At 35.2% G+C, this 12,896-nt stretch overlaps 1 protein-coding gene across 1 annotated transcript in view; it reads right to left on the bottom strand.

The window, feature by feature from the left end:
* Window positions 1-12,896, bottom strand: part of TMPRSS15 (transmembrane protease, serine 15) — a 153,631-nt gene that overhangs the window by 135,141 nt on the left and 5,594 nt on the right. The window contains exons 4-5 of the mRNA XM_018051693.1: window positions 4,097-4,248; window positions 299-334 (exon numbers count right to left, since the gene is read on the bottom strand). Of these exons, the coding sequence (XP_017907182.1) occupies window positions 299-334; window positions 4,097-4,248 (188 nt within the window). The remainder of the gene's footprint in view (window positions 1-298; window positions 335-4,096; window positions 4,249-12,896) is intronic.

The raw sequence follows: 12,896 nt of genomic DNA, 5'->3' as shown, positions 1-12,896 counted from the left end.
ATCCTTTCTGGAAAACATTTTGATCCTACTCTTGGCACACTTAGCAAAAGATAATAACCGTGATTCTAATAGATAGAGGACTGGAGTGAGATTAGATAATACAGGCATTAATTAACCTCAAATATGTTGTTGCCTTTTGGTAAAAACTTAGGCTAACTATAAACTTTCATGCTTTACTTTTCTTATCTATGATAAGCGTATTGTTAACTGCTGTTTATCAGATAATTCTCAGAAGTCCAAAGTGAAACATAACAAAAACTTTTTAAAAAACAAGAGAAATTATATTATTAAAACTGACCTGGGGTTGCCAGAGGAATGCTGGTTGTTAGCTTTTCTGTAAAAATAAATAACATAAATAAAAATTACATTTTTGAACCGATTATTAGGAATTCCTCATTTAATATTTTATGTGAGAGTTTTTAAAATTACCATGAATTATTCCCTGGTGGCTCCCTGTAAAGCGTCTGCCTGCAATGCGAGAGACCTGGGTTCAATCCCTGGGTTGGGAAGATCTCCTGGAGAAGGAAATGGCAACCCACTCCAGTACTCTTGCCTGGAGAATCCCACGGACGGAGGAGCTACAGTCCATGGGGTCGCAAAGAGTCGGACACGACTGAGCGACTTCACTTTCACTTCACTATTAATGTTCATTAACTTAATATATCATTTGTATCTGGATCTAAAAAACAAATCTTTTATGTTTTTTATTGATTTTTAGAGTCGTATAGCAGAAAATTTTAGATGTGTTCACTTTTTTAAGGAAAAAAGATTTTTTCAATAATTAATTAACTAATATAAGAATTCACTTATTTCATAATGGCTGTAGACATAAATGTTCTAGCTTAATCTGATGCTATTTGAAATAGGAGCTTGAGATATGCTTAAACTATTGGCCTTGGAGTCCAGAGAATTACTTTTAATTCCCGACTTTGATAAATGTAAACTGTGTGACTCTGGGCACTTTCTTTATTACTTATGTATTTTTAAGTAGAAAAAGTATTACATCTCTACAAAATCATTCTGGGAATTAAATGAGATAATGTTTGTAAAATACAGTACCTAAAATATATTTTTAAAGTGTTATAAAAGTGTTCATGATTACAAGTGATATAAAAAGTAATATGGTTATAGTTTTATAACAGTTTACAGTTTAAAAGCACTTGTTTATGAATTTGATGTTTGGGATGACTTTTAGCATTTTTAGAAAACTTTTATTATTCACAATTTATGGGAAACAGATTTTCAGAAGGTGAAATTCTCAGTGATTCTGATAGTTGGCAGAGACAGGATTAGTGTTCAGATATTTTGACTTCAATTTGAATAAGATTTCTACAACAAAATGATTTTACATTTTAAGATAACTCAGGTTAATTTTAAAATGATAATTTCTCAAAGCTCTTTCGATAATCAGTATGATCTTGATAAGACAAAGTTAAGTCCTCAATTTTATGAGCAGCAGTGATCAATTGTAGTTAGAAAGAGAGAGTGAAGAAAATGCTGGAATAGAGCAAAGTTAATATTAAACTTTAGATTGTCCTTTCCAAACAGTATAATATATTTTGAAAGTTATCATTTCATTATCTTTAAAACTCCTTTCCCTCATTCATAGTGACCTTAGCAACGTCAGGGCTTCATTTCCAAGGCTGCATAATCAGAGTCATATTTTGAGATCACACACACATATTCACACACATCATATATGTGTACATATGTATATAGAGTTTAACGTATGAAAGGACAATTGCAATTTGAAATGCATATCCTTGCATATATACCTAAGCATTATGAATCCTGCATACTATGAACTACATTATTCCAGGCCAAATGTATACTTTTTACATTTTTAAATGAAGACTAAATACCTTATTTGGAAAGAGCCACCAGAAAAAATTAGAATCCTTGCTTAATGTCATAAAGTTTTATGGTCACCGAGTTATATATTTTAAAATGTCATTAAGTACTGACCTGACGTTGTTGCAGGACTTATCGTAGAGAAATTCTCCAAAGGGGCTGGAATAAAGTTGGTTTGAATATAGTGTTTAGAGTATTACAAAACATCAAGTGCAGTTCAAATAGTTATCCAAAGGGCTTCTGATCTAGAGTTTCCATTTCATCCTTTCTCACCCTGAATGTTCCTATTTATTTAATTACTATTTGATTATGATACATTCAATGAATTTTCAGAATCTTTATATAGTCTTTCTATAAAATTTACATATATAGAATGTTTCATTTATTTTACCCATTTAAGAAGGGTATCTACTTATTCATCAAAGTTATATAGAATAATTTATATTTAAGAGAGATAATCTAATACCCTCAATCTTGAGGGACCTAGAATCAATGGTTTTGCATGAAACAAATGGATGCCAAAATAATCTGGTACACGATAATATCTATTGAGAACTAAGAACTGTTTAAGCATAAAGTCATTTTCACTTAAATGATAAAAATAGCTATTTTCTTCACCATTTAACATGTTTAATATTTTTAAAGACACCATGACAGCTATGTTAAAAATAGAGGAAACCAAACCATATCTTCTGAGAAGCCCTGATCTAATGAATTTGCTTTTATTCAAAACAATATTTATAGTAAGTGGGCTAAGAGGTAGGTCTTCTTCTACTAACTAGATGGTTTATTGCACTATTTCTTCATTACTGCATTGTCTTCTTTGTAAAAGACCTGTAACAGTTTCCTAAATATGTGGTAGATTATTAATGAAGAAGATAAAATCAACTTTATAAGAATTTTTCTTAAAGAATATCTTTTCATTGTGTCTGGCTTGACAGTTTATAAAAATCTAAGATGTTTGTGGGATTATTAACCAATTTTAAAATGTAACAAACTTGAAAATTGACATGATGCAAATAAATATTAAAATGAAATACCAGGCCCATCTGTATCCAAAATCTCTTCTCTGTAAACCTTCAGCTAAATATGCTTTTGAATTCAGAAATTTTTAGATGTTAGAAAGCTCATCAATATATAAGTATCCACTTATATGCACACTCTAAGTAGCCTATTGCCACTTCAAATAGTTTTACTTCAGCATAAGTCAATATTGATTTGCTCTTAAGCAAATATATAAAGACATGAGTGCTTTGTTTCTTTGATTTTGTAATAGTAGATATAAAACTGCAGACCTCTAGCTGCTTTTTTTTTTACAGCAAGGGCTCATCAAGCACAGTTTACTTTTATCCAGTTTTCTGCTTTATCCTGCTGTGCCTGTTTAGTGAGAAGGCAACTCAAGTTCTTAAGTGCTTCCTCTACTGATGGTTTGGTCCCCTCTGGCACACCTGCTGGAGCAGAGACTATTTTGGTTTTTTGTCTAATTCAAATGAGCTGAAAAATACTACTAACTATTATTAGCTAGAACAAGTGTTTTTTATATCAACACATTTACCCCTGAAACCAATGCTACTACACAGTATCTTTACTAGTCCCATTTTCCAGATGAGATAACAAACATACAGAAAATTTTGGTAAATTGCCTTAAATAATGCAGCCATTTAGAGGTAGATTAAGTTTTCTAGGGGCTTCCCAGGTAGTGAAGTGGTAAAGAATCCAGCTTCCAATGTAGGAGGTTCAAGAGACTCAGATTCAAACCCTGGGCTGGGAAGATACCCTAGAGAAGGAAATGGCAACCTACTCCAATACTCTTGCCTGGAAAATTCCATAGACAGAGGAACCAGGTGGGCTACAGTCAATCTATGGTGCTGCAAGAGTCAGACACGACTTGGTGACTAAACAACAATATGACTATCAGAAAGTAATGTGTCACTTTCAGATAGAGGGTTCCTGGAAAATCAGTGTTGTGCTCGGCCATTGCCAAAAGTGTGATTAGGCCCACAAACATTAATGCATGCCAATATCTTCAGATCTTCTTTGGTATTTGATATTTTACAAAGATTTTCTCATTGGCATTTTTTTTCTAATATATTTTCTCCATATTTCACTATCCTTATGTAAATGTGTTACTCATGCAATAAGACAGGTTCCTAAAAGTCCAGGGTGATCCCACTGCTCCTTTGGTACATAGAATTTTAATTTCATGGCTTATTGATTCAAAGTATCAAATAAGGTTCACAGATACCTGTGATATCAATGCTGTTCAAGTCAATGTGAAAAGTGACCAGTTGGCTGGATTTATTTGCTTCAATGCCTTGAATCAGTTCTTCTTTTACATTTTTATCTGACACCCACTGGACAAAGAGAAGGTCAAATATGACTATAATGCTGCCATTTCTGCAAAGCAAAAAGTGACATAAGAGAAAAACTCAGCCCTCTTCAAATGATTTGTGTTTGACTCTCTATGGTCATCACCTTGTTAATCCTATCACACTTGTACATGGAAGGTCATGTCAAGTGTTATCTTTATTTCACAGGTGGAAGAAAGAGAACTTAAACAATGACTGTTTCTACAAGAGCACAAGATATATCCAGAATTAGAACCCAATTTTTCTCAGTTCCACAGTAGCACACTAATCCCTAGGCCAAACCACAGTCACTTGCGTCAAATTAAACAAAATCGCATGATATCATGACATTTATTCCTACTGTACTGTTTGAAAACATGAGGATTTGTAATTGGATTTTTTATTTTCACAGATGACTTCTAAGTAGGAATAAGTCTAAAGTAGTTACACTGATTTCAGAAAAAATATTTTCTGTGTAGTTTACAAAGGCCTAATGGCAAGCTTATAACAACTGTTAATAAATTATCTTCTTTTTTCTTCTTCATTCTTAATATAAAATACTGAAATATGTCCTGACTTCAAAGAGCAGAAAGAAGACAAGCATATGTGGGTTGCTAGGAAGTTGTGGGCTGTACTGTCATTGTCAAGAGTTGGGATTATGTTGTCTGTTCATCTCTGACCATGATGTTAGAGTTCAGTTACACGCCCCAAGTCATCATCTCCTCTCCTCCTCTGAAACCTGCATTTTTAAAGTTTTCCTCACTGGTAATCAAAAAATGAATACATGTTTGGCCCAGTGGAAATGCTTCAGAGGTTTTTGCTCTCTGGTCTATGTTTCTACTTTGCTACTATGTTTTAAGGGCTTCCCTGGTGGCCCAGTGGTGAAGAATCCACTAGCAACGCAGGAGCCTCAGGTTCGATCGTTGGGTCAAGAAGATGCCCTGGAGGCGGGCATGGCAGCCCACTCCAGTATTCTTGTCTGGAGAATCTCATGGACAGAGGAGTCTGGTGGCAAAGAGTTCATAGGGTTGCAAAAGAGTTGGACACGACTGAAGTGGATGAGCAGGAGCAATGTGCTTTTAGGATACAACTGTTTGGAAAACAAACTTTAGCTCTGGTCTTCATTCTGTATGCTTCAGTAAGCTAGGGCTGCTCAGGGTTAACTTGGATCCTTAAGAGGCAGAGAAAGAAGAATGGAACTGGAGGAATCAATTTGCCTGACTTCAGGCTCTACTACAAAGCCACAGTCATCAAGACAGTACGGTACTGGCACAAAGACAGAAATATAGATCAATGGAACAAAATAGAAAGCCCAGAGATAAATCTACACACCTATGGACACCTTATCTTCAACAAAGGAGGCAAGCATATACAATGGAGTAAAAACAATCTCTTTAACAAGTGGTGCTGGAAAAACTGGTCAACCACTTGTAAAAGAATGAAACTAGATCACTTTCTAACACCACACACAAAAATAAACTCAAAATGGATTAAAGATCTAAACGTAAGACCAGAAACTATAAAACTCCTAGAGGAGAACATAGGCAAAACACTCTCTGACATAAATCACAGCAGGATCCTCTATGATCCACCTCCCAGAATACTGGAAATAAAAGCAAAAATAAATAAATGGGATCTAGTTAAAATTAAAAGCTTCTGCACAACAAAGGAAACTATAAGTAAGGTGAAAAGACAGCCTTCTGAATGGGAGAAAATAATAGCAAATGAAGCAACTGACAAACAACTCATCTCAAAAATATACAAGCAACTCCTGCAGCTCAATTCCAGAAAAATAAACGACCCAATCAAAAAATGGACCAAAGAACTAAATAGACATTTCTCCAAAGAAGACATACGGATGGCTAACAAACACATGAAAAGATGCTCAACATCACTCATTATCAGAGAAATGCAAATCAAGACCACAATGAGGTACCATTTCACACCAGTCAGAATGGCTGCGATCCTAAAGTCTACAAGCAATAAATGCTGGAGAGGGTGTGGAGAAAAGGGAACCCTCTTACACTGTTGGTGGGAATGCAAACTAGTACAGCCACTATGGAAAACAGTGTGGAGATTCCTTAAAAAATTGCAAATAGAGCTGCCTTATGACCCAGCAATCCCACTGCTGGGCATACACACCGAGGAAACCAGAATTGAAAGAGACACATGTACCCAAATGTTCATCGCAGCACTGTTTATAATAGCTAGGACATGGAAACAACCTAGATGTCCATCAGCAGATGAATGGATAAGAGAGCTGTGGTACATATACACAATGGAGTATTACTCAGCCATTAAAAAGAAAACATTTGAATCAGTTCTAATGAGATGGATGAAACTGGAGCCGATTATACAGAGTGAAGTAAGCCAGAAAGAAAAACACCAATACAGTATACTAACACATATATATGGAATTTAGAAAGATGGTAATGATGACCCTGTATGCGAGACAGCAAAAGAGACACAGATGTATAGAACGGACTTTTGGACTCTGAGGGAGAGGGAGAGGGTGGGGTGATTTGGGAGAATGGCATTGAAACATGTATACTATCATGTAAGAAACGAACTGCCAGTCTATGTTCGATACAGGATATAGGATGCTCGGGGCTGGTGCATGGGGATGATCCAGAGAGATGATATGGGGTGGGAGGTGGGAGGGGAATTCAGGATTGGGAGCTTGTATACACCCGTGGTGGATTCATGTCAATGTATGGCAAAACCAATACAGTATTGTAAAGTAAAATAAAGTAAAAAAAAAAAAAAAAAAAAAAAAGAGGCAGACTAACAGACTTCTCTGGTGGTACAATGAATAAGAAAATGTCTGCTAATGCAGGGATGTTGCTCAGGTTCGATTTCTGGTCTGGGAAGATTCTACCCATTGCAGGGCAACTAAGACCTGAGCACGTCAACTATGGAAGCCAGCGAGCATAAAATGAGAGCCACAACAAGAAGCCACAGAAATGAGAAGCCTGCATGACACAACTAAAAATAAATAAAACCAAAAATGCAACAAAAATAATAAATTAATAAAATAAATAACAATAGTAAATAAAGATAAAAATAACAAAATAATAAAAATATAATATTAATATAACAATAAAATAAATGGTAATCAAATAGCAAAAATAATAAATAAAATAAGTAAAACCAAAGTGTAACCAAAAATATATAAATATCCATTAAGGAGAATGGAATCTTTAAAAAAAAAAGGCAGACTAAAGAACCGAATTTTGCATAATATATTTGCTATTTCTGAAATTTAGGCATTTATATTCATATCTGTAAGTTAATTAGTTTCTTGAAGGGCTTCATCAACTCCTGAAGGGTTCTTTAAGTATCTGTATGTATATATGTCTTGGTAACACCTACAATATATATATAGGTTTTTTTTTTTTTCCTCTCCCAAGACTAAATACAGGATCAAAATGTCCCTGAAAGATCACAGTAGATCACCATTTCCCCTCGGTAGAATATTCCTTTTTAGTTTCTGTGCTACTATTCAAGTTCACAGTTTATAAGTAATTCCCTTCTATGTAGCTACTCCAGTACTCTTGCCTGGAAAATCCCATGGACAGAAGAGCCTGTTAGGCTGCAGTCCAGGGGGTCGCAAAGAGTTAGACAGGGCTGAGCGACTTCACTTTCACTTTTCACTTTCATGCATTGGGAAGGAAATGGCAACCCACTCCAGTGTTCTTGTCTGGAGAATCCCAGGGACGGGGGAGCCTGGTGGGCTGCCGTCTACGGGGTCTCACAGAGTTGGACACGACTGAAGTGACTTAGCAGCAGCAGCAGTTTTTCATGATTGATGTGAACAGACTGATCAATAATTACACATTTCTCCTCTATTAAGTATAGAATTTTTAAATGTTAGGATGTTTAACTTTCCAATCATTTGATTAAATCGAATTATCCAAATCTTTTAAATGGCAAGGTTCCTTAGCAACTATTTACTAAGTAACAATGTCACAAATTCACCTACACATGTAAATCACCTGCTATCCATGATAAAAGTAGATTTCATCACAGACACTGTTTTTACATACTCCTCCACACTTGTGAATTTTTCCGTGCTGGTCAGTCTCTCTTTTTATTTGAAAATAATGCTCCATTTTCACATAACTTCTGCAACCATTGCTCATGTCAATGATAGTTTTATTCATGAGCATGTGACTATTCATGGCAGGACCTGGCTAATGGAATATAAGGTAAAACTGATTGGAAACTTCTAGGAAATGTTTCCGTATTTAATATAATAAAGGCTCATAGTGGATTACTACTCTGTTGATTATTATTATGTCTACATGTAATTGCTGGAATTGTTGCATCTATTTTGGAACCATGAAGCAAGTTATGATTGTCAAGCTACAGATAGCATAATAAAAGATTGAAAACACATACATTTTTGATCATGTCACAATCATTGTATCACTGAATTAACCTCTTCTGAAAGCTACGGATTTCTTGTAATGTCGCATGATAATCACTTTTGTTTAGGGTACTTTCAGCCATGTGTTCTGTTAATTGCTATTTTAAAAATCCTAACAGGCATATAACTCTCAGGTTTCATGCTATATTTATTTAAACAGAAGCTTGAGTAAAGGAAAATGACTCTAGTATTTTTCACCTGATGTTGGCCAACACTAATTTTAGCAATAAGGAGACTGAAACTTAGAGTCATATATGTAATTGTGCCTAGATAGAGGAATAAAACCCAGAAACTCTGTGTCCCAGATGTGTTTTGATATAGTTCTGATTCCCCACCCCCCCGCACTGCTATTAACACCATTATGCACTATTTATTAATACAGAAAACAATATAATACATTTGCCTAGATGCAGGTCCAGGTTTTTATTGTCTTGCGTTGTTACCAGAACTTTATATCCAAAGAGATGGGGAAATGGTTGGTTGGAACTGGGATGGCGAATGGATAGATAATTGCCTTCACACTTTTGGGAAACAGGATCTTCCCTCCTCTTTTTCTCTCCCTCTCTCCCTCCTCTCTTGCTCCTCTAATAGCTCTTCATCTTTTTCTTTTTCTTCTCACTCTTTCTCCATCTTTTCCTCCTCTTCTTCCTTCTCTTTTTCCTTGTCTCTTTACCAATCTTTATCCCAGTCTTCTTAAATGAATAGAGTTAAATGTGGTTAAGATAAAGTGAGCGTGAACAATGTCCATCTTCAGTTCTTCATTGCCAACTCATCCTTGGTTGCCCAGCATATAGTTTTAATTCTGATTAAAACAGTTTTTTTCTCTTTATGTAACTTTCACAGATTTAATTTCACTTACCACTTTCTTTTATTTTATTTGAATTAGGGAGTAGAAGAGGTAAGGTAATTTTGGCAGAGAGCATACAAATCTGGGATTTTCTTTCACTGAGTTGAAAGTAACTGGATTAGTTTATTCTCAGACATAAAACATCTTTGCATGAAAGATGTGGGGATTTTTTGGTTGTGAACTGTATATTGCATTTAATAATTCATTTGCAAAGACAGGAGTTACATATTCTATACCTACACACAATTGCATTCTTTAAAATTTGTTTCTTATTCAGTATAAATGTTGAGATAAGAAAGATATACAGTAGAAATCAGGGAAACCATATTAAACATGTATGCTTCACCTAATAATAAAGCTGATATGTGGTTTAGTAATCATCTCTATCACAGCCGTGAGATTGAATTTATTTGTTAAGAAAATGAGAATTTTTCCTTTAGAAAACAAAAAAAAGGAAACAATGACCACTTTTATTTCAAAGCCCTTTTTCAGTGGAATATCTGAGTTCATCCTTTTTTAAAAAAAAAAGATAAATCCTATCATTATACAGAAAGCCTGTGTGCAATAAATCAAATGTTTCTTATCTCTTATTTTCCTTAATGACATTGATAACCTCTAGGATTGCTGAGTAAACAAAAGTCTTTCCTTTCCTAACTTGATGACTTATCTGTGCTCAAAGGGCAAAATAAGCTTCCTATTGCTACAAAGAGTAAACAGCACTTTATTAAAAGAGTCAACTCTTAAATGCTCTCTGAGTCAAAGCATTTTCCACAAAGCAGAGTAATAAAAGGCTTCCCAGACATAGGTAGACCATTTGCTTGTGCTGCAGAATAGCTCAAAACACACACATACACACATGTACACAAAACTTAATGGTGGAGGAAAGAGTTGACATTAAATAATATTTTTAAAAGGAAGAAGAGATAGGTTAATGACTAAATGTAATATTCTGAGTGTTATAATTTAACCATACACACATGCATAAAGTGTGTGTTTCATTAAAATCAGTAACAAACAATGAAATAGGCATTTTTAAGAATTTTTAGATGTGTTTTTCAGAGTTGATATGGCTACTGTTAGTTGAGAAGTCAGTTATTTCTGTTTCTTGATTTTATCAATCAGTTTAAAGTACAAATAATTTATAAAAGCAGTTAAGAGTCTGCCACTTATTTCTATAGGCTTCTCTGATGGCTCAGGTGGTAAAGAATCTGCCTAATGGAGACCCGGGTTCGATCCCTGGGTTGGGAAGATCCCCTGGTGAAGTGAATGGCAACTCACTGCAGTATTCTTGCCTGGAGAATCCCATGGACAGAGGAGCCTGGTGGGCTATGCTCCATAGGGTAGCAAAGAGTTGGGCATGACTGAGCAACTAATACTTTCACTTTTTTCTGTAACTGGAATATGTCATTTCATATCATATTAGTTAAAGTAAACCTAAATGTTTGCTTGTTACTTTCTTTCCTGCTTCTAAATTTTTCTCCTCCTTTTCTTCTCAGTCTCCCAAAGCACCTACCTGTAATTTATCTTACAGACATTTTCATGAAATTCCTTTGCGTTGCATCTTTTAAAAACTCACTTCTGATTTAAAAGTAGTTCAGCTACAACTAGGTGAAAGTTTCTTTATACTGATGAAGTATATTATTTGAGAATTGCTATAAAATATGTATCAAGGTTTAGGCACTATATTGGTCTCCTAGGTAGTTTAAAGGAAGGGAAGGAAATAATTCCTCAGCTCAAATAATTTACAGTTTCAAATATAGTGATTTTACTATCTAGAGAAATGTAAGGTTACTTAATAAATATCAAAGAAAATGCTAGGGTTTTGATAAACTACCAGACCTTATATAAAAGTCTATATTCAGCAAAATTTCCCAGTTGAGTAAAAACAAAGTTATCCAGCAAGTTGTAAGCAAGAGAAGACAAACAGTTCCATTAGGGAAACTATCCTAATAAACTTTGCACTACATAATGCGCTTAGCGTGGATTTCACTGGGCAGAGCCTTTTGAAGGTGAGGAAGAACATGGGATTCCGCTCCTTAAAAGTGATAGTTGCTCAGTCGTGTCTGACTTTTTGTGACCCCATGCGTTTAGCCTGTTAGGCTCCTTTGTCCATGGAATTCTCCAGGCAAGAACACTGGAGTGGGTAGCCAGTCTCTTCTCTGGGGGAATCTATGCAAAACCTTTAAGAACTAAATATTAATTGAAGCTTTAATGCAGATCTCCATACTCAGTCCTCTCTAAAACTGGAAAAGAGAAATCAGTTCCACTTACTCTAAATAGATAATTAACTTAAAGTGAAATAAAAGCTTGCATCCATGGCTTTACCTACACGGAATAAATACTGAATAAATATTTTAAAACAATATGTTGAATAAAATACACAAACAAAAAACACTAGTAAGTCTTTCCTGAGAGGCCACATGTCTCCTTCTAGCCCTGAAATTAGGTTAAGAAAGAGGTTATTAGTGATCGTAAACCTGGAAAACAGGAGTCAAGGCCTCTGTGTTGTGGACAGGAATGAAGACAGTAGATGGGGTGGAGTTGACTGGCTACTGAGACTAAGATATCATGAATACGCTATCTGGGATAAAGAATGATAAAGATAAATAGATAAGTAGGTGAAAATAGCCTTTTTTTCTTTTTCTTTTTTTGTATTTGGTAAAATAAAGCTTTGTGCTTTTGTTCATTTTGTTCCAACGAGAAATGGCAAGGACTAACATTTCCTTCTGCCCATTAACTAATTTGACCTTCTGTCATTGTTCTTCTAAGTATAATCTCTTTTTCTTTGACTTGACCTATCTCTGTTTGGTCCCTGTGAACCAAAGGACTGTTATACAAATGTTAGGACTGTTGTGAAGACCATGTAACAAGTATCTTTGATGGCAGACTCTCTGGTTTAATTGTTTCTGATCTGAGATGGATTGCATGAGCGCTCAGTCATGTCTGACTCTTTGAGGCCTGTGGACTGTAGCCTGTTGGGCTCCCCTGTGCGTGGAATTATCCCAGAAAGAATACTGCAGTGGGTTGTCATTTCCTCCTCCATGGAATCTTTCCCACTCAGGGATCAAACTCGCATCTCCTGAGGCTCCTGCAATGGCAGGCAGATTCTTTACTGAGCCACTGGGGAAGCTTGGAAATAAGTAAATTAATTAATTAATTAATAAAATAAAGTGATGCTCTTTGTATTCTCCAATGACCTGGAATCCCTTATGGCTTCCCTTGGATATAGGTTAACTGTCAGACTCCTAGACATCTGCATAAAATCAACCTCACTCTTCTTCATGTGTCTCTGAAAGATTCTGTACTCACATGAAGGGAATATGTTAATATGAGATCAATTATCTAGCATTGTTATTTTCTACCAATATAAAAGTCCATACTGTGCCACTTTCCTCAACCCTCTCAGAAAATGTTGAAAATG

The sequence above is a fragment of the Capra hircus genome, chromosome 1 (assembly GCF_001704415.2).
Source record: "Capra hircus breed San Clemente chromosome 1, ASM170441v1, whole genome shotgun sequence".
Lineage (NCBI taxonomy): Eukaryota > Metazoa > Chordata > Mammalia > Artiodactyla > Bovidae > Capra > Capra hircus.
Note: the sequence above shows the minus strand (reverse complement) of the source record. Positions and strands in the feature narration are given on the sequence as shown.